Raw genomic sequence first — 23,115 nt, 5'->3', positions numbered from 1 at the left:
TAACACAGTGTCAGCACCCCTTGCTCCTGAACTCTGATGCTCCAGGCCACTCTCCTACATTAAACAATTCAGGTAACTGAAAGCACCAAAAAAGGATACACAAGACAAATGGAATACCACAAAGAACAGAACTCACCGTCCCAGTATTCATTCATCATTTGATACTCTTTCTTCTTATATTTTATTCTATTTGAACCCTTCAAAATGTACTCTATCTTATGGCCTGAAAGTAACTTTTCCCAACTGTACGGGACCTCTGAGCCAGTTTCTAATATGGGCCCCTCTTTATGTCAAGTACCTTGACTAATGTCACAGAGTTACTTCTTACGGGGGCAGACACTGAGAACTTTTTTGTCTTTTCTTAAGGTTCTCCAGTGCACATCCCTGATTCTTTTTTCTGTGAGACCCACACAAAACCCAATTAGAAATCCCCAAGCAGCCACGCTGATCTTGTTGAGTAACTGTGAGGAGGTGTGGGTCTTAGTTGAAAACATTTGTCCTACTCTGCTGACAAATGTTAGGTCAAAGACGACACCGAGGACTCTTGTCCTTACATGTTTTTGTTCCCTAATAGGCTTTATGATCACATTCCTTAAATGACAGCCAGAGTGTATTTTGGTACTGAAACTATTTTAAAGACACAATGTGGCAGCATTATTCTGTGTACAAATAACAGGTCTGGCACTGCAGCCAAGGACAGTAACGGAATCTTCTTCCCTCTTACAGTCATCCTCATTGCCATTCTCAAAAAAAAAAAAAAAAAGTCTCTTTTTTCTTTTTTCATCCCCTCCCCTCCACTCCCCCCCCTTCCCTCCCTCCCACCCCCCTCTGTCTTTCTGTGGGACTCAGATTCCCTTGTTATTATTTTTGCTTTGAATGTCTCTGCCAGAGTAAAGTCTATATAATGGACAAAATATCTTAACCCATGACCCTATTTGGCTTTGCTCCCTCCTGGGGACATATCACAATCAACAAACGGACAGTTCTGGCATGCTTCGAGTCCAGTGTCTGGGGTGTGACCACCTGGGGTAGAATCCCAGCTCTGCCATTCCTTAGTTTGGGACAACTGAGACAGTCCTTTAACATCACTAAAGCTAGGAAGCCTCTTATGTAAAATGGGGCTCTTATGGGTATCCACCTGATGAGGTTGTCAAGGCAAAATGCACACAAACTCTGTCTCCTTTTGCCTGGCACACAAGAATCACTAATAATCTCTTTAATTGGCTAGTAAATTTTTAAAAATATTTTAAGAGAGTGATTGTCACTAAAAAAAACAACACAGAACTCTTACTAATTCAACTTCTTAGTAGTAATACACCGATGTGCTCTGGATAAACATTCACTGCTAATGCTAAGCCATAACAGAAAAAGCCTGAGTTTTTCATATAAAACATCTGTTATTTCAATACTAAATAATCACAAAGACTTTGAAAGGTTACCAGTGATGTATTACTCAGGTCTACAGCTAATCTTTGAACTAATTTTTGAAATAACCTCTCAATTTCTCCCACTGAAAAGACTGTACCCTCCCGCAATGAAATATTAAAAAATTCAAATTCGAAATTCAAAGCACTTGCATAACACCCCAGTGTTTAGTCTAGCTTGTCTTGCTTATACCACACCACACGCACTTAAATCTATAATGAACGTCTCCTGAAGCAGCATTTACCCAGAAGAAATACTACCCTGCGGCTGGTTTACCTACTTCCATTTTCATGTCGTAGTGCTGGCCGAGGACACTCTGTATGAGCTCTTTGATGGTCCGGTCGGAGGCCAGCTGGGCCTCAGACTGCAATGAGGCGATGACCTCCTCAATGCACGTCGGGATCACTCGCACCTGCTGCGGGGCCTCCAGCGAATGGCTGGGCGCGATCCTCTCCCGCTGGCTTTTGGACACTGGCCGCGCGCCTTCCCGCGGCAGGCTGACGGAGCCCTCACCCAAGGACGGGGTGCGACTCCTGGCTCTCCACAGCCGGCTGCACGCCTCCGCGTCGTCCTCCTGGCTGGAAATGGAGCTGCCCTTCCTCAGATTGGCCAAGAGGGCCTCTGCGAGCGGAGCGGTCTCCCGTTTCGCGTCGCCCTCTCGGGCCGGGTGCAGGACGGGCTTGGAGGCCGTGGGCCGCGGGCTCCTTGGGCCCCGGCGCGGCCCGGGCCTCTCCCTGGGCGCGGGCGGCGGCATCAGGACCACCGGTCTGGACGTGCCGGCCCTGGAGGCGATGACCGGCGGCTTCTTCAGGGGCCGGTGCCGGAGGAACGCGGAGCTCCGCAAATAGAAGTCCTGGGGGCGAAACGGCCGGGTCTTCCCGGGAGTGGCCGCCTCGCTGGGGCCCGGGGGCCGCGCTGCGCCTCGGGGCGCCTGCTGCGGGAGGGCCGCAGCGGGGGTCGTAGGGCTTTTAGCTCGAGGGGACCCTGATGGCTTTGGGGGTCCAGCGCAGGAAGCGCTGCCCTTCTCCCCAGGACGCGCAGGGCCAGGGGCCTGGAGGCCCAACACTGGGCCTTCATCCACAGCCGGCTTGGAGGCCAACTTCTGCTTGAATCGGAGAAAGTCCTTTTTAGTTTCCTGGCGAATCTTCTCAAGCTCTTTAAAGATGTATGATTCTTCTTTGTATTTCAATCCAAAATGCTTTGAAATTGCAGACATCTTGACTAATCTGTCCTGTGAAATAACAATATATTGTATCATATATATATGTATGTATATAGTATGACCCTATTGTATGACTATATAACAAAACTCACGTTGATATATGCAAGACCAGCTCAAAAACCCTCTCATGGTAGAATACTTGCTGTGCTCCAGAGGCACAAGTGGGCAGTATTAGTTTATATCATTTTAAATCCAACTATTGGCCTTTTCAAAGGAACCATGAAAAACCTTTAGAGCAGTTAACTTTTTTACAGTGGAATTTCTGAAATGCCTATTGGATTTATTTTAACAATTCTTTAGACTATAATATAATGTCCCAATTCCAGACAAGGGAGACAGGCATCTAAAGAAACCCTGCTAAGAAAGAACAGAGGTCATCAACTGAGGCATGGATCTAGCCCACAAACATATTTTTCAATTGCTCCAAGTTTTTCAAAATTATTAATTTGTACCAACAATTTTAAGTTGAGAGATTTTCATATGAAATTCCAGATTTGCAGTTTGGAGTGAAGGGGTGGGGGGTAGGGAATGAAGACTCCGGCAGTGCAAGGTCCAAATCCCTACTCCTGAGGAAAGATGGCAGTTTCCTCTTCCTTCTCCAACTAACTGGTCCTGAGTGTCTCCATCCCATACCCAGCCCATTTCCCTCAATATGTCTCCTGAACTACAGTGGACTGTATGAAGGAAGAGAGGCGATCAGCCACAAGGTAGCCTGTAGCAGGATCATGAGGCCTTGAATGCCAAGTGTTTGTACTTCTGTTGGCTACTGAAAACCATTCAAAAATTTTTAACAGAAAAGTGGCTTGATAGGATCTGCTGCTTGGGCAATACTGAGTGAGAAATAATAAAGGGAGAGAGGCAAATAAGAACCTGCACAGCTTGAGCATAAGGCCTGGCCTTGGTAGCTAGCAGCGTGAAAAGAGAGACATAACAAGGTAAAACTGATGGGATCTAGCCAATGAGAAGGAATAAATAGGAGCAATTAAAGATCCTTCCTAAAATAAGAACTTTGAACCATCTTGATGAAGTCTGGGTCATAGCCAAGTACATAATAAAGCTTCTGCTATTCAGTAACTTGTACACTTAAAGATGGTTAAGATGGTAAATTTTATGTTATGTGTATTTATTATCACAATTAAAAAAAAAAAAAAACCCTGCTATTCAACAGGGCCAGTTCATGTATGATCATAAGTGGATTTTCAGATCCTGAGAGCTCTGAGGTCATTAACAAAAGCCAGGCTAACAAGAAGTGTAAACAGAAAAGAGCCCAACGACAGACTCTGGGGCACACGCATCTGTGGGAGGTGGGATGAGCAGGAGCAACAGAGAAGAAAATGGGGAGAACAAAGTTCACAGAAGCCAACAAGAGGAGAGTTTTAAGAAATAAGGGTAAAATACGAAATGATGAAATAATAATAATAATGAAAACAAAAGCAGAAAAAAATGAATTGAAAAAACAAATTTGTTTTAGTTAATTTGCCTAAGGCCAAGGCTCTTTGGGAAAAAAATACTAAAGCAGAAACATCTCTGGAATATCATCATTATTTGCAAATATGATTGTCTACCTGGAAGATCTAAACATCAAAGAACTATTTAGAATTACAATAGATTTCTGCAAGGCATTTAAACTTTTTAAAATTTTATACAAAACCCAATTAACTTCCTTTATACCAAAATGATCCTTTAAAAACATAGTGATAAAATTCCATTTGTGTTTTTTTAGAAGAGCATCTAGCAATGAACATAACAAGAAATGTGCTGAAACTGCATGAATACATTTTTAAATTTTTACTAAAGGACACAGAAGAAAGATTCTACTAAATAGACAGTTACTGTCCCTTGGTGAAAAAATCAAATATTATAATTATACCAGATCTTCCCAAAATACTGTATTGGTTTAATGCCATCACAATCAAAATCTAAAAATTATATTTTTGAAATCTGAAAAATAATTCTGGGTTCATTTGAAATAACAAACAGGATAGACAGGCAAAGTTTTGAAAAAGAGAAATGAGGGAGCACTTTTCTAACAAGACAATTAAAACTTATACAGATATAAGAATTAAAACTGAACTACGACTGCTAGAATCATCAGGTAGACTGAGCAAAAGAATTAAAAACAGTATGAGTTATAGTGTAAAGACAGCATTAAATTGTCAAGAAAAGAGTTATTCAATGAACTGTGCTGAGGCAACTGGTTGATTATTGGGGGGGGATTATATCTCATTTTAAGCCATGTACCAAAATAAGATGGATTTAAGACTAAATGTAGAAAATATTTTCTTATTTTACTTTGCATTTCTTTTTTTTATGTTTTTATTTATTTATTTTTCAGAGAGAGAAAGCACAAGCAGGGAAGGGGCAGAGAGAGGGAGGGAGGGAAAGAGAGAGAGAGAGAGAGAGAGAGAGGAGGGAGACAGACTCCACAGTAGGCTCCAGGCTCTGGGCTGTCAGCACAGAGCCCAACGCAGGGCTTGAACTCACAAACTGTGAGATCATGATCTGAGCCCAAGTTGGCCTCTTAACTGAGCCACCCAGCTGCCCCTGCATTTCTTTGCTTATCATCTTATCCACCTTCTTGATTGGGCTTACATTAATTCATAAAAACATTATCTTTATAATTAGATTTCTTCATTTACCATGTATTATGGGCAATATGAATAAAACATCCTATCTAGCCTCTAAATATAGTCATGTTGCTTTTAATCTCTAATATCCGCTGTTGATTCTCAATCAGAAGACCCTGTTACATGGCAGAGGGCTCACCTCATCAACAGGCTTTCTTTCTCTACCCGTCTCCACCAATGCCTAGACCTCGAACAGTTCAGCTCTATCCAGAACCAGATTTCACATTAAAAAATGAAAATAGGGGCACCTGGGTGGCTCGGTCAATTAAGTGTCCAGCTCTTGATTTCAGCTCAGATCATGATCCCACAGTTTGTGAGATCCGCCCCACGGACCTGTCTGTGCGGAGCCTGCTTGGGATTCTCCCTCTCTCTTTTTCTCTCAAAATAAATTAATAAACTTTTAAAATTTTTTAAAAGAAAGAAAAAGTGAAAATAATATGCTGTTGCCTCTTTCCTGTCCTATAGTATATGAATATTAGAAATGGTTTCTAAAACCCTTAAGGAAGTTTCTCTTTTTAAAAAATGCTGCATAATCCTCCTCATAGTGTTTTGGCTATTATTGTTTGCACAGGTGGTAATATGCTCACACTGACACCATCTGCATTTCTTCCTACAAAAGACTGAAAGGCAGTAACTAGAAGAGAGCACAGAACAGAAGCACATTAATACCTGATGAGAATCTGACTTGACTCTCCCAATGCACTTCCCTTTTGTTTCTTAGTTCCTGTTTTGTATTCCCTTCCCAACTTCTCTCAGGCCCTTGGTTTACTATTGAAGTTTATCAAGTGTTCATTGTTTAACATTTCTCAGTACATTTCCTTGAATTCTTCATAGGAAAGTTGCTCTTCAAGTGTAAAAATAAACCAATAGGATATAGAACTTCTAATTTGACAGTAACTTCTATTGTATTTTCAAGGTAGGTGGTATCGCAATGCTAAATGGGCCAGTCCATCAAAACTTGGTGCCTTTCTTCTTCTCACCCACCCCTCAACATTACAAAATATGTGAAATAACTTTTAAACAGCCAATCTCATGGGAAAATAACAGGTTCTCTTTTTCTTGGTAAGCAATTTATTGAAAGAAAGAGACTAGTTCTGGTTTGGAGATTCTCAAGGAAAAATAATGTAGCTGTCCCCAAAAACCAAAGTATTAATTTACATATGGTGTCAAGCCTGCTGCTCACAATCCAGGTTAAATTTACCTTACATTTTAAGATGGACAGAATGTGCTTGAAATCTTTGCAACCTGAGCAGTAATTTTACTCTCTGTTTCTTTCCCAATTATTGGAGCTCTGAGCCTTTTTCTTCTTCCTCTCCCAGGAGGTTCAGTGAGGGAGTCAGAAAGACCAAGAGCCAGCCTTTTTTCCTCCACCAAAGGTATGATCAGACATGAGAAAGCTCTCCAGCCAAAAATGGCTAAAGGCCCAAAGAGAGCTAACTAGTGAATTCTCTAGACTCTGGGACAGGTTGCTATCCAATTCTTGCAGGTATGGCCATTCTTCCGATCGGAACAGAAGATCCATACTCTGCTCTAGACTTCAAATAAGGTAGAAATAAACAGAGCAGACCACCAGATAACTTGGTTCTAAGCTACATGGAACCACCTCACACAGGGAAAGGAATCCCTTCATATGTTAGACCTAGTTCATCAGATTATTATATTGAGAATAGAGGCAAAGCACCAGCTGCTTATGCGGAGCCTTGACCTCTTCTACATATGGTCATGGATACCTCAGTGGGAGGAGTGACACATTAAGGACAAGATTTAGGTTCTCTTGGGTCCATGGCCAAATATTATCACAATTCACTTCCTAAATTTCATATCAATATCAACTTCCAATGCACAACATTAGAGTTCCAAAAGAAACATCTAAGTCCAAGGATAGTCTATCACATCTGGTAAAATCTTCACATTGCAAGGAAAATAAAAATATTCTGAAAACAATTATTTGATTTTGAAGTATCAGTGGTAGAAGTGAGATCTGTTTATTCATTGATTATAATTTATGAAAAAGCTTAATAGAAAATATACAATTATTTTAACAAATTTGCTAAGAAAATAAGATAATGGTATTTTTTTCTATTTTTGAAACTTTCTGTAATATTTGTTTTGCTGCCCTGAATCTTAATAATATCAATAATGGTAATCACACTTATATTGTGCTGGTTAAAAATGATACAGGAAATAGAGACAAGCTCACAAAAAGCTTTTTTTCTAAACTTTTCAGAAGCCTATAGAAATTTCAATGTCTCTAAAAAACTTACTCTACTGTTATAACTAGTACCTAGAATATGCCCATAGCCTTTGTGATATACATATATACACACAAACATAAATACAGAACAGGCAATGGAACAACAAAACATTCTCCCTGCCTTTTTCTTCTCCCATGTTCTGTCTTTCTTTCCTGAACTTCCTTCATCAAATTTGCTTAAATAGCCAAAATAGGAAAACAAAAGAGTTGTATTATTATCATAATGCTTTTGACATATGACATGTTGCATGGTCTCAATTTCAAAAGCAATTTATTGGAGTTCCACATCTACATCCACAGAAAATCCCCTACTAATAACAGAGTTGATAAACTCTGGGAAAAATACAAAAAACAAGTACCTGAGGATTCTTAGAAGTAAACAAAAGTAGGACTGGGGAGCAGAGTAGAAATTTGTGGAAACACTGGCCTAGAGGTAAGTTTCCAAGTTTATTGTGGCCTTTCCCTAAATGCCATCCATACTGTAAAATGGCATAGTGCAGGTGGCAAAAACTTTGATAGAAAGCTCTTCATCATTATGGCCAGAAGAATCAGAGAAAAGAGCCCTGGCAACAACCACCACTGAAGGGAAAGGGAAAAAAAATCCCAAAGGAGAGAAAGCCAGAGAAGGTAATCCCCTAATTCTATGTCTAAACCCCATCCAAGTCTAGACTGACCTCTGAACTGTGCATATGTGGAACAAACTCAAAGCAACACAACAAAGGCTTAAAGAGCTGAAGTGAGATTTAGCTGAACTTAACTTCCAATCACAAAGAGTAAGACAGAGCTTACAGTGAGTGCAACCTGGTGAATTGCCTGCCAAATGAAAAACATCAACATTCTTCAAAGGCATAAAACAGAACCCAGAATCCACACAAGAAAATATTAACAATATCCAGGATATAATTTAAAAAGTCCTCGGCATAAAAAGATCCAGGAAAGTGTGACTCATTCTCAAGGGCACAGATGTTAGTCCAGAGATGACACAGAAGTTGAAATTATTAAATGAGGACTTTAAGGCAAATATTATAACTATGCTCAGTGAAGTAAAGGGAGGTATACTAAAGATGAATAAAAAGACAGAAAATCTTAGAAATGAAAATAAATAGAAATTTTATCTCTGAAAAATATAATTCTTTCAATAAAAATTTGGCTAACGAAATGGAGATGTCAGTGAATTGCAAGATAAATCAACAGAAATTATCCAGCATTTAAAAGAGAAAGAAAAAAGCTGGGGGAAGTGGCATGGGGAACAGCCTTAGAGCCTTGTGAAGCAGTATCACCAGCTATAACATATAGGTAAGCAGTATCACAAAAGGAGAGGGGAAAATGGGATGGAAAAAATACCTAAAGAAATAATGTCTTGGGGCGCCTGCGTGACTTAGTCAGTTAAGCGTCCTACTTCAGCTCAGGTCATGATCTCGCAGTTTGTGACTTCCAGCCCCGCGTTGGGCTCTGTGCTGACAGCTCAGAGCCTGGAGCTTGCTTCGAATTCTGTGTCTCCCTCTCTCTCTGCCCCTCCCCCACTTGTGCTCTGTCTCTCTCCCTCTCTGTCTGTCTCAAAAATAAATAAAACATTTAAAACTGTAAAAAAGAAGAAGAAGAAGAAGAAGAAGAAGAAGAAGAAGAAGAAGAAGAAATAATAATGTCTCAAATATGAAGAGATATAGAAATTTATGGAATCATGAAACTCAGCACATTCCAAGCAGGATAGAACCAAAGAAAATCACATGTAAGCTACTGGAAATCAAAGATGAAGATAAAATACTGAGAGCCTACAGAGAAAAACATTGTTTATAGGGAAACAATTCAAATGACCATAAACTTCCTATCAAAAACCACTGAAACGGGGCACCTGGGTGGCTTAGTGGGTTGAACATCCATCTCTTGATATAAGCTCAGGCTATGATCCCAGGGTCGTGGATCCTCACTGAGCGTGGAGACTGCTTGGGATTCTCTCTCTCCCCCTGCCCTTCTCCCATGCTTTCTCTCTCTCTCTCTCTCTCTCTCTCTCTCTCTCTCTCTCTCTCTCACTATATATATATATAATTTAAATTATATATATATATAATATATATATATTATATAGGGCACATGGGTGGCTCAGGCATCTGATTTTGGCTCAGGTCATATTCTCACAGTTTGTGAGTTCAAGCCCCGCATCAGGCTCTCTGGTGTCAGCACAGAGCCTGCTTCAGATCCTCTGTCTCCCTCTCTGTCTCTGCCCCTCCCCCACTCACTCTCTCTTTCTCAAAAATAAACATTTTTTTAAAAATGAAGGCAAATTGAAGACATAATCAGATACAAGAAAACTAAAAGAATTACTTACCAGCAGACTATAAGAAATGCTAAAGAAATTTCTTCAGACTGATGGGAAATTGTACAAGAGGAAAATCTGAATCTTCAGGACTGAATGAAGATCAGAATTGGCAAATATCTGGGTAAGTTTAAAAGGCCATTTTTTTAGTCTTTTTTTTTATTTAATTGTATGAAAATCCCATGGTATTGTTGGGGGGTTTGTATCTAGGTGTAACACATATAACAAGAACCAAAAAGACTAGGATGTGGTAGGTAAGGTAACTATGTTTGTAAGGGTTCTGCATTTTATGTGAACTAGTTCAGTATTAACTCTATACTGTTAAATGTTAAGAATGTATATTGTAATTCTTGGAGAAATAGTTTTTTAAAGTAATGCAAAGAAATGTAATGAAAAAGTCAATAGACAGTAAAATGGAATACAAAAAATATTATTAAATCTTAGAAAATATTTTAGACTAAATAACAGTGAAAATACAACATCAAAATGTATCAGGGACAGCTAAAGTAGTGATCAAAAGGAAAAGTACAGCTTAAATGCTTAAATCAAAAAGAAGAAAGGTCTAAAATTAATAACCTAAGGTCCTACATTTTAGAATCTAGAAAAAGAGGAGTAAAGTATATCCAAAATAAACAGAAGAATGTAAGTATAAGGACATAAATCAGAAAAATACTTGAGAAAATTAACAAAACCAAGAGCTGGTTCTTTAATAACATCAACAAAATTCTGAAAACCCCTACCTAAACTGTTAAAGAATACATGAGAGAGAACAAAATCACCAATATCAAGAATAGAAAAGGGCTTTTCACTACAGGTCCTAAAGATAATAAGAAAATATGATAAACAACTTTATATCAACAAATTCAACGACTTAGATAAAATGATCAAATCCTTGAAAATTTCAATTTACCAAAATTAGCATAAGAAACAGAAAATCTTAATATTACTATATGAAATAAACTTACTCATTACTAAAAATCTTACCACAAATAAACCTCCAGGCACAGATGGTTCTCTCAAACACTCAAGAAAGAAATAACAGAAATATTTTCAGAAAACAGAGGATGAAGGAACTTATTTTCTGACACTTACATAACCATAATACCAAACCTCACAAAAGCATTTATTAAAAGGAAAGTCATGTCACCAATATCCCTCATGAATATAGACACAAAAATCTTTAATAAAATATTAGCACATCATACCAAAAAAATATATTTTTAAGTATAATATATTCTGATCATATAGTTTATCCCAAGGTTGAAAAATTGATTTAACATTTGGCAATCAATATAGTTCACAGTATTAACAGAAAATGGAAGAAAAGAAAATATATGATCATTTCAATAGGTAGAGGAAAATTATTTGACAAAATCCAATACTCATGCATGATAATAATAAAGAAACAACTCTGGGCAAATATGCTTCATAGGGAACACCTTCTATCTGATTAAGAGAATTTACAAAAACCTTACAGCTTAACATTGTATTTTTCCTTTCCTACCAAAATTGAAAAGTAGGCAATAGTGCCTCAACTCTGACCACATCTATTCAACATCATGCTGGAGGTCCTAGCCATTGCAATATGGCGAGGAAAAGAAATTAAAGGAATCGATGAGAAAGGAAAAAGTAAAACAGTTCCTATTTGCAGATGACATGATTTTTAGGTCAAAAATCCCAAAGAATCTACAAAACGATTACTAGTGCTAATGAGTGACTTATCAAGATTGTAAAATATGTTAACATACAAAATCAACTGTATTTTAATATGCCAACATCAAACAATGGGAAAATAATTTCCAAAAAGACATAAAATACTTGAGAATTAATCTAACAAAAGATGTCCAAAATCTCTACACTGAACTTTACAAAACATTGCTAAGAGAAATTAAAGACCTACATAAAATTCCAAACCATGTTTGTTAACTAGAAGACTCAACATTGTTTAAACGGCAGTTCTCCCCAAATAGATGTATAGATTCTATCCAATCTGAATCAAAATTCCAGCAGACCTTTTTTTATAGAATAGCAAGCTGATTCTAAAATGCATGTACAAATTCAAATAACTTTAAGTGGTTAAAATGATATTTAAAAAAACTGGAGGACCTACACTACCCAATCTCAAAACTTACTATAAAGTACAGTAATCAAGGCAAAGGTCCTGGCAAACCATTATGCTGCATAAAGGAAGCCAGACACAAAACAGTATACCTTGTATGCTTCCATTTATATAAAATTCTAGAAAATGCAACCTATTCTGTGGTGTCACATAGTAGACCAGTAGTTGGTTGGGCGATGTAGGTGCAGTTGAGAACAGGGGTGGATACCAAAGGGAGCAGAGGAATGAAAAGATTCAGTTATAAGGAATTAAAGTTCAAATTTGGAAAAAAAAAAAAAAGGTTTGGTAATCTTAATTGCAGTAATTGTTTCAGAGGTTATACACATCTGTCAAACTGTGCACTGTACACTACACTACATTATACTAACTACTATCTGTACATTCTGTGCAGTTTAGGAAATATAAATTTACCTTTATAAAGCTGTAAATAGGAAAAACCAATTTACTGAACTCTTATATTTGAATGTTGCATAATTAAAAGAACTATTGAACTCCTTTAAACTCCTGCTGTGGCAGTCAGCATAGTTTCACTGTGGATCTGTGGCTTTAGATGCTAGATAATCCTTGCATTAAGCCTACAGTGTCCCACAGCCCACCAGAGTTTTGGGGTCAAACTCAAGAAACAGCTTACTACTCCTAAATGAGACGCGTTGACATCAGTGGGGGGGTTCACCTAATGGTGCTTAAGGTTTGTCCAAAACAACCAGCCCTTGTCAAGGGACATAGGAAAGGTCAGGGCGTTGGAAATTAAATTCCTTCCACTGTGACCTTACTCCCTCCCCACAGTCCCTCTGATTCCTCCCTGTCTTCTGCCTTCCTCACTCCTTTTCCTTTCCCTACAGCCCGGCCGTCACTATCTTTCCCTTCCACCAGGTTTTCACCCTTCCCGACAGCACCCCAACCCCTATTCCTGCCCCAATCCCTTCTTCTACACCAGCCTTATTTTCTACCCTGATATTCTCAGAGATTAGTTTGGATTAAAGAGGCGGAAGGGGACACGATAGCTCCGCCCAAAAATCGCAGCCTCTACTTCCCAGAGTCCCAGAGTAAGTCACGCGCGCCCGGTCCACCTCTCACCGGCCGGTGAGGACGCCCCTGCTCCCCTGCAGGTGGCGAGAAGTTTGGCACTGCCGCGGTGTATCCAACCGGCCTTCCTGGGGTGGAGCGGCCGGGTGGGCTCCGATAGCCCCTACGGGAAGGAAGAACGCGCTCCGTTGCTCGGCAACAAGCCGCGCGTCCTACTCCGCACCGCAGCTCAGGCGCAAGGTGAACTCTTGTGGATCCCTCCGCGCTACCGGTCCCAGCCCGCGCGTTTCTGCCTAGCAGAAGCAGCTGCAAGAGCGCCGTTGGGCTGGAAGCCCTAACCCCACACTGAACGATCTTTGCGTTCCTGTGCGTGAAGTGGCTGGTCCCAAAGACCCTCCTGGACTGGAGTTTCCCACATCGCCAGTTTTGCCCAATTTAACCAACTGCTTACTTGGCAGTCATGTACATTTAAACCAATAATGCTGAACCGGGAAACTTAAAACTTTTTTTTTTTTTTGCTATACTTTTAAACTGTATGTCTGCACTAAATGCCAATTAAGAGTACATTTCAGGGGTATTTCCCATGCCCTGCACCTAGAGCACAACTCATAAAAAGAATCTTGAAATCAAAGGCATGAGATTCAGAATTCTGGAGAGTTCCTACTAAAATCCTGGATTCAGCATATTCAGTTTCTGATGTCCAAGATAAGAAAGGTCATAAGCAGTAGTTGGCATTATCTATTAAAGTTGAATATATCCATACTCTATGGCCCAGCAATCCCACTCCCAATAGAAATGCATGTGAATAGGCACCAAGAAACATGTACACCAATATTCATAGCAGTTTCATTCATAATAGCTTAAAACCGGTATGGATCCAAACGTCCATTAAAAGTAGTGCACATAGGGGCGCCTGGGTGGCGCAGTCGGTTAAGCGTCCGACTTCAGCCAGGTCACGATCTCGCGGTCCGTGAGTTCGAGCCCCGCGTCGGGCTCTGGGCTGATGGCTCAGAGCCTGGAGCCTGTTTCTGACTCTGTGTCTCCCTCTCTCTCTGCCCCTCCCCCGTTCATGCTCTGTCTCTCTCTGTCCCAAAAATAAATAAAAAACGTTGAAAAAAAAATTAAAAAAAAATGGAAAAAATTTTAAATTAATGTAGCCCTGAAATGTGACTACCATATGGTTAGGAAGCAATTTAAATGAATGAATGGAAATAAATATTGTTCATTAATACTTTTTATAATACAAAATGGTAGCTAACCATTCAGATATCCATGTTATAGGATAATACAATAGCTAGATGCTATTAGCTTCATTTTATAGATGAGGTACTGATGTTCAGAGAGATTAAGGATTTGCCTTGGGTCCCATAGCTAGTAATCAGTTCTGTGCTAGGAACTCTATTCAAGGAAAGAAGGAAAGAAAGAAAGAAAGAAAGAAAGAAAGAAAGAAAGAAAGAAAGAAAGAAAGAAAGAAAGAAAGAAGAGAGAGGGAGGGAGGGAGGGAGGGAGGAAGGAAGGAAGGAAGGAAGGAAGGAAGGAAGGAAGGAAGGGGAGGGGAGAGGAGAGGAAGGGAGGGAGGAAGGGAGGAAAGAAGAATGTGGGAGGAAGGAGGAATGGAAAGAGAAAGGAAGAAGAGGAGGAGAAGGAATAATAGTTACTGATCTAAAGGCATTTCAAATTTATTGTTGATATTGTAATGCCTCCATATGAAAAGGTTAATACTTTGGGTCCTATCTTCTAGAAAAGGGCATTAGACTCAAAGAGTAGCATAAAATTACTTAAACAATCATTGAAACACTATAATTTCAGGGGCGCCTGGGTGGCTCAGTCGGTTGAGCATTTGACTTCAGCTGAAGTCATGATTTCACGGTTCGTGAGTTCAAGCCCCACATCGGGCTCCATGCTGACAGCTCAGAGGCTGGAGCCTGCTTCAGATTCTGTGTCTTCCTCTCTCTCTGCCCCTTCTTACTTCACGCTCTCTCTCTCTCTCTCTCTCTCTCTCTCAAAAATAAATAAACATTAAGGAAAGAAAAGAAAAAAAGAAACACTATGATTTCATCTAGTTTTTGTCACTCTCAAACCACCACCCTATCAGTCCTCTTGTCATCTACTTTTGGAGCCTCCTATTGGACTCACTGCATAGCAAGCAAAGGATGATCCAAAAATTCAGCTTCTATACTTCCAAAGTATCCTCACAGAATAAATTCCAAACAAAGTTCTCCAAAGATAATTCAAGTTTCCTCATAATTAGGGCCTGCCCAAAAGTCTTTTTGGAAAATTAATAATTAAAATTATATCTTGACTTTGTATTATGTATCAAAATAAATTCCAATTGGATGCAAGATTTTGTTATATGTAAGAATAGCAGGTGTACATAAGACTTACAAGCATTAAACCATAAAAGGTAAAAACTCTAATTAAAATATTGGTAGATTTTTTAAAGCATCTATGCATTGAACATAAACAAAATTAGGGATGCCTGGGTGGCTCAGTTGATAAAGTGTCCAACTCTTGGTTTTGGCTCAGGTCATGATCTCATGGTCTGTGAGTTTCAGCCCCCCCATCTGGCTCTGTACTGACAGTGCAGAGCCCGCTTGGGATTCTCTCTCTCCCTCTCCCTCTGTCCTTCCCCTGCTCACTCTTTCTCTCAAAATAAATAAATAAACTTTAAAAATTTTTAATAAAAAATAAAGATATTAAACAAAATTATAATGCAAATGAAAACCTGGTGAAAAACTCATAATATTTATGACAATGGATCAATATTCTTCTTATGAGAAATAGAAAAGTACTCAAAATTTTAAACTGGCTAATAGAGGTGTAGAAAGGCAGTTCCTAAAAGAAGACATACTTATGGCTAATAGAAATATGAAAATACTCAACTTCGGTAGTAATTCAATAGTAATTTACATTCAGAAGTGTAAATCAAAATAACAGTATGCAGGGGCACCTGGGTGGCTCAGTCGGTTAAGCATCCAACTTTGACTCAGGTCATGATCTCACGGTTTGTGAGTTCGAGCCCCACGTTGGGCTCTGTTCTGACAGCTCAGAGCCTGGAACCTGCTTCAGATTCTGTGTTTCATTCTCTCTCTGCCCCTACTCCACTTGTGCTCTGTCTCTCTCTGTCTCTCAAAAATAAACAAATGTAAAAAAAAAATAACAGTATGCAATTTTTGCCAATCAAATTACCAGGTTAGTCATAGAGTTCCTGAATGGAACTGAGAGAATAGTATCACTCAGATTTCTGTTGCCATTTTGCTGGATGTCATTTGCTAGATGCCCATCATTCCTGCACCATTGCTCCCACATTGACCAAACCCAATCAGAAGCCCAAAGACAAGGAAAACTGGATGACATGTGCAGAAAACAAAGGCAGGGGATAGAGTAGAAGAGAGAGCTTGGGAGAAAAACAGAGAATAACCAACAAAGTCTATTACCCAAAGTTGCCTGTACTGCTTTAATCCACAGACACTAATGCAGTGAGACAGCTTTCCCTTGTCCTAAGGTCTTCCCTTGGCATTGCTTACCCCCAGCCTTCTCCTCACACCCTGCTCACCCTACTTTACCCTTGGTGATCTACTCAACATATGCTAGGCCTCCCTCCAGACCCTGAACTCTGCCGTGATTCTGACATCTGAGCTCATGGAGTTCAGAAAGGGCCTGTGGAAAGTCAGCCACCACCCTTCCCTGTGGTGTCTCAAAAGTCTGGCGCCAGGCCTGATCTCAGGGTTTTTAAGGTAAGATAAAAATAGCAAGCACTGAGCAGAAAGAAAACTCTGTGAGTGAAACTATCCATTTGAAAAGAAAAGATACAAATAACACTAATAAGCCTGGTCCAAAGCAGGTGTACCTGGCTGAGAATTAAGGATTTCTTTTGCTAGGACACAGTGGCTGGTATTTAGCATTCCAATTACCCTTTACACTTCCAAAGGGCTTTGCTTAGGTGTTCTTCAAGTATGGTAATGCACTAGAGAGTTTGCTGAGTTTGAGGTCAAAACCATTCCTTTTCTAAAGGTAGGTATGTAAGACTGTTGGATGTGCTTTGTAGCCTAAACATTGAGCTTAGAGAACCAATGCCTGGTTTATGCTTAGAAAAACTAACAGCTCTCCTTAAGTAAGCTGTAAAAACAGAAGCTGCATTTAGCCAGAAATTGCTCAAAGCCTGAGATTTCTGTGTACCAGCCCACTTCTGAATGCACCTCTCCCAGTACCAGGCCAAAAAACTTAATAAGCTTTGAAGATGTGCTATTTTTCTGTTCTTCGGTGAAGGAAATAATTTATTTTATCCACCTAGTTCTGATTACTAAATGAAACAGAATTCAAAAACTCATTAGAATCTTGTACACAGGACCTTCTTAACCCACCCAAGCCCTGTCTGAAATGTGGGTTGCTGTTCATATAAGCCCCAGGGATCCACCCCCCAAACTCCAGCTCTTCCAAGACCCCTGAGCAGGAGGAATGAATCAACTCCTGAATCTTCATTTCAGCAAATGGATCTATATCTAGTGAAAGTCTTTTGTGATTTGGTCTTTTCATATACAACACTGTTTTGTTCTTAATGAGGCCTTGGCACCCCGCTAGGTTTTCTTGCAAGGTAATATTCAGCATCTTTAATATTTGAAGGACCCATCATAAGCCCAGCGTGTTTGCTTCATTTCAGGTGGACTCCCAGGAAGTCCCTTTTATTAAGACAGTTATGTCAAATAATTCTAAAAGATATCAACAAAAGTTTCCTTATGGTAATATTGTCTTGGGTTTTGAGGATTTTAGAAAATGTTCTAGGTGATACTCTTCCAAATGGGTCCTAAGTGGTTTCTTCTAACTCTGTCCTTGAGAGAGGAAGCGGAAAAGAGAGAAAGAAGGGTGTGTCCAAGGGACACAAAGGACAAAGGTTCCAAGGGAGAAAGAAGAAAGTGTCTGGGTGAATCAAAGTCCTGCTTTCTTACCTCCAAGCTCCCCAAATTCAGGTGCTAAGGGTGGAATGGCCTCCCAAAAGCCCAGACGCACTCCCTTCACCTCTCCGACAGGGACGCTTCCTGGGTCCAAGCCCCAGGTCTTGACTGAGCTTGCTATAGGCAGGTCTAACGTCTCAGAGACTCGGGAGAGTCACAGACTGGCTTCTGCAACCTGACCTCTGCCATCCCTGACTCCCCAGAGAGCGTCCCGAAGGTCAGGTCAGGGAGATTTGAGAAAGGATTCTAGGCAGGGTCGCCATGGAACAAGAGACAGAAGCCCACCAAGGAAGTTCCCTCCCACTCTCCACCAACTGTAGCCAAGAGGGACCACAACATCCAGGGAGCTGGGCTGGTGACTACCAGCAAAAGACCTGTAGGAGGGAGGAGGGAGGGTGCCTAGATTGCAGGGCCGCATTACTTGCCACTACGTGTTCAGCATCCAGAGCCACCGCCAAGACTCCCAAAGCTCTGCAAAGGCTCTTTGTATTGTTACAATTTAGCACACCTACTCTGTGCTCAACTGGAATGAGGTAGGTACTACCCATTTTATATGCCCATTTAACAGTTGAGAAAACAGAGGCTGAGAGAGAGCAAGTCTCTGGCAGAGTACGGAATAGAATCCAGATCTCATTCCAAATCCCCTGCTCTTAAACACAAACCCTACTGATCCCATCGGTCACACAAACAAGCTAAGCTGGAGCTTACTTAGGTGATGAGAGACAGTCTCAGAGACCAGCCCTGTCCAGAGGAGTGTGCACAGCACTGTACAGCCTCCTACCCTAGGAGGCTTTGCCTGAGCTTGGGAATTGGAAGACGCTGCTCTCTCCCCTGCCGGTTGTCGTCTTTGGAGATGCTGGGAAGTGAAAAAGAGAGAGGCTTTTGCCCAAAAGTTACCATGAAACATAGACCACAAAACCAGAGCAAAAGGGAGGGAACTCTTCTTCCTAGCTTGTTCTCCCAGCGTCATCCACCCCTCACCTAGAGGGACGCTTTGCTACTCCCAGAGCTAAGCAGCCCCCCACCCCCTTCACCAGAACGGTTCCCATCCTGGGTTCACACCGGTACTGGTCCCATCACTGCCCCTCTCCCCTGGGGTGAGGGTATGGGAGGCATCAGGCTTGACTGCTGTGCCAGCCACTCCAGGCTTCCTTCATACAATTGACGTCTGCCAGAACCCTCCTCAGTCCAAGCTACTCTTTTGGTAAAAGGGGAACCTGAGGCTGGAAGGATCTGACCGGGTTCCCCAGAAACTCAAGTTCGAATGGTTGGACCACGAATTCACGACTGGATCAGGGCCAAGCTCCTGACAATGCACCGCTACCCACTCTGAGACCCGGTTCATATCTCCTCATATCCTCTCATCTCTTAGGATGATGGTCTGGTTTATTCCCATTCCAGCACCTGCAGGAGGTTTAGAAGCTTCTGCCCCAGTGTAAACTGACCTTCAACCCGACCACTGTGCTTTATTTATTGAAACCACTTCTCTTGGCAGGGTGTGAGAGGAGGGTCATGAGGAGGTCAGAGGAGTCTAGAGATTCACAATAGAAGGTATTTTGGCAGGAGGAGACGAGTCGGGTGAGGAGAGTGGGATCTACGCCACAGACTTCATCATCGAAAGCGTTGAAAGAGAAACCTACTTCGGATCTGCTAGCGCCCTAAGTCTCCAAGGCCAGTGGGGCTCGACCTGACTTCTGAGCCCCTTTCCCAGTAGTCAGGAACCTGGGTCCGGTGGGGTGCGGCCATGGGAAGAAAGTGTGGTCTGAAAGGAGTTTGGGGCACAGATCCCAGGTAGCATCCCAGCCAGGGCTTAGCCCCACACCACCCAGCATGGGTTAGGGGAAGGGGGGCCCGCACATCAAGGACTCCAGATGCAGCTGCCGTATCGCCTGCCAGGTAGTTTCCAGGTAGTGACAGGAGCCCAGAAAAGGAGGCAGATGGGCTTCCTCTCTCAAGGATTCCCACGCATGCTCTCACGGCAAATAAAACTTCAGGAGGAGAAGTTGACACGAGAGGCCTCCAGTTAATACCTTGCAACAACACAGCAGATTTTGAGAGGTTTAGTGGACCTTTAAGAAAATCATGACATCACACAGAGAAAGCGTGTGGAATAAAATGCTTTGGATCCTAAAGACAGGGAGGCAATTCGGGTAAATGCTTGATAATTTCACTCACGCTGCCACCGCCAAGGCCCACAGAGTGCCGGGCACCCGGAAGGATCATGTCAGTCACTCTCGACGCGCAGACCCCGCCGACCTAACCACCGCCTGCTCCCCAGGCGCCCTCCAGCGCCAGGGTGGGAACGCAGCGCGCCACACGCTTTTAGGCGGGCACACCGCCCCGGACTAACAGAGAGCCCTGCTGCAAGGCTTTTCCTTCCCAGTGCATGGGCTCCGCTTCGTTTGCTTGCCAATTTAAACATATTATTCAAACACGGACGTTTCCTTTACAGCCCTGAGAGAAACATTTTGCTTGATGGAAAGTTGATGGGGTTCTTTAACTTTTAATCAATATCTGCTATGGAAAGGCTCGGCTGCTGCCTTTTCACAACGAGGGAAAAGTGAAATATTTGCCTTTGGTCGCACGTTGAACGCCCTGGATAGGCAAGCACGTGAGTGTGGGGGTGGGTGGTAGTGCCCATGCTGCTTAATTCCAGAAACCAATGAGGTGGGGGCATTCCAATTTGATCATGTCACCCTGACGATTTGGGTTAATATCAAGCATGGATGCCAGGATAAGAGCCATGCCCAGCTGGTCTGGAAGCCCAGGGATTCCAGGGCTCTGAGACCCCTGCCTTTCTGCCAGAAGCATTTGTCCATCCATTTCACTGTAAGTCTGTCAGTCCATTTGTTAAATAACCATCCTCCCCACCCCCCGCCACCCTCCCCAGCTAAGAGGATTCCCTAAGGTCCTCTCTCAATTGGAGACTTTGGAGTTCAGTGGATAAGGTTTCTAGGCTCCAGCATCTTTTCTCACCAGATGCCAGCCTGGCCAGCATCTGGATTGGGGCAGTTTATTGATTGAGTCAACAAATCTTTATTGAAAGTCTACTATGCTCCAGGCTCTGCTTTGGCAGTGGGGACTGTGGACCCCACCCCCAGAGATCTTCTAGTCCAGGGGGGAGATAAAAAAAATGAAAATGACACAAATGGAATATGTTGTTCAGAATGATACAACCTTGGTAGGAATGTAGATTAAGATGTGGACCTAAGGAGAGCAGAGCTCAGCTGGTTGGGAAGGTCTGCAACGTCCTCACCACACATCCCTGGAAGCTAGGCTTGACTTACCACCACAGATAAAGCCCAGTGCTGGCAGCCTCATTTCCTTACTTGGATCCATTTAAAGTAGACAACCAGGATAGCTGCATTCAGGAAGTTGTCAAAGTTACTGCAAATCTTGCTGGTATCCCAGCAAAAGAGAAAGCTGACAAGGAGGCCTCTTCCCAGTGTTTCTGTTTAGAAACAAACTCACGACAAGGTGAGTTTTACTCTGTGGCCCATAGGACAAGGAAAAGCAACTTCAAACAAATGCACTGCTTTTGATTCTTCTGATGTTACCTCTGGAATAGCTGCTGGAAGTCCAGAAGCAGCCACTCAACAATGTCTTTCAGTCGAATTTTAGTTTTAAATAATGAATGCAATCTTCCTCTAGCCATGCCAATAAATTAGTCTTTTTGTCAGTCCAATCCACAATTTTAAACTTGGGGGGGGGGTGATGAGGAAGACTGTACGATGAAAAAAGCATGGCTAGAATGCATTTTTACCTTTTTTTTTTTTTTGCCCCTTGTATAGGATATGATTTATATGATTGTTACAAAAGCATCTGTTAAAAAAAAAACTATGTAAATTTGAGGCCAATCACATTTGAATAGCCAAAGTTAAACCACCAGGGCCAAGTGAGGGGCCGTGGGAAAGCTCCTGGATATATGTGTGTGTGTGTGTGTGTGTGTGTGTGTGTGTGTGTTGGGTGGGGGAGGATGGGTAGGTTGGGGGGTGGAGTTAAGGGACTGAGAAGCTAAATATTCCTCCACCTTAGGGAAGGATTTAGGTTTAAGCTGGCAGCCTCCAGGAGAGAGATAACATTCTAGAGTTTTCTGAGGCTCTTGGTCTCCCCCACTGGCTCCCCATTAGCGCCAGGTTCTGCCGGTGGGGTGGAGTCAATTCTCAGGCTTTCAGGCTCCCAGCTCTTACACACCTGGGGCAGCAGATGGGGCAAATGCCCGGATCTCAAAGCACTCCATCCAGTCGGTGGCACACAGTAGGGCCCCAACCACTCTCTTCCCTGTCTGCTGTCAGACCTAAACTTTGTCACATCCCCCCTAATTTTCCAACTCAGTGTCTGAAGCGTGCACTTCCCAGTCCTTCTAGGACCCCAACCCTAGCAGTTTTTAAGTAGCCAGAGGAAAGTATGGGCGGCACTGAGCAGAGACAGAGCGGAAGAGGTGCACAGGGGTGAGGAGAGGCTAGCTGGGACGGGGCACTTCCTCTCGCTGGAGGTGACGGTTGGTAACTTAGAGATGCGCGACAGCCTGGGGACCCAGCCTGGGCGGGGGCGCCACGTCGGCTACTCGGGCGTCGAGGAAGGGAAGTTTCCAGTTCTCTGCAGGTACCGATAGGACGCTTACTCCTTCCTTCCAAGGCTAGGGATTGCCCAAGAGAGCAGGTAGCCCTTTCCAACCTTTCTCATTTGAATACATGAAAATGCTAGTTGATTTTGGCAAGGCGACGCTAGCTCAAGGCCAGAAGGACGGTTTTGTCGCCCGAGGGCAAGGCCGGGTAGGGAACAGCTCCGGCTCCGACATCCGGCTGCGGGCCAGCCAGGCCTGAGCCCCAGGCCGCTCAGAAACCCGGCGGCGGCTCCAGGAGCAGTAAGGGAAAGGACAAACCCAGAGATAAAGAATTGGGATTAAAATATTACACTAGATTTTTTTTTTTTTCAGTACAAACATTGGGCCAGGGCGCGGCCCGGAACCTGAGATTTCTCCGCCCGAAACTGCCAGACAAGGCTGGTAAGGTGGTCCCAGGGCCCCTACCTCCTTAGGGTCGGACGCCGTGGGAGTTGTGAATCAATTTCCTGATTAATAATGTAATGATCGAAGGAAAGGCAGAGGAAGGAAGATAAGAGAAAACAAAGAAAAGTAAAGGAAAAGAAGAAAGGCTGTGAAAGAACGGGAGCT

General features: G+C 42.3%; 1 protein-coding gene across 1 annotated transcript in view; it reads right to left on the bottom strand.

Annotated features, from left to right (window-relative positions):
• The window catches only part of TTC6 (tetratricopeptide repeat domain 6), a 196,595-nt gene extending 189,799 nt beyond the window's left edge, over positions 1 to 6,796 (bottom strand). The window contains exons 1-2 of the mRNA XM_032593525.1: positions 6,713 to 6,796; positions 1,706 to 2,656 (exon numbers count right to left, since the gene is read on the bottom strand). Coding sequence (XP_032449416.1) covers positions 1,706 to 2,656; positions 6,713 to 6,796 — 1,035 coding nt within the window. The remainder of the gene's footprint in view (positions 1 to 1,705; positions 2,657 to 6,712) is intronic.
• Positions 6,797 to 23,115: the final 16,319 nt, after the last annotated feature.

This window comes from Lynx canadensis, chromosome B3 (assembly GCF_007474595.2).
Source record: "Lynx canadensis isolate LIC74 chromosome B3, mLynCan4.pri.v2, whole genome shotgun sequence".
Lineage (NCBI taxonomy): Eukaryota > Metazoa > Chordata > Mammalia > Carnivora > Felidae > Lynx > Lynx canadensis.
This window is presented reverse-complemented; position numbering and strand designations above follow the sequence as displayed.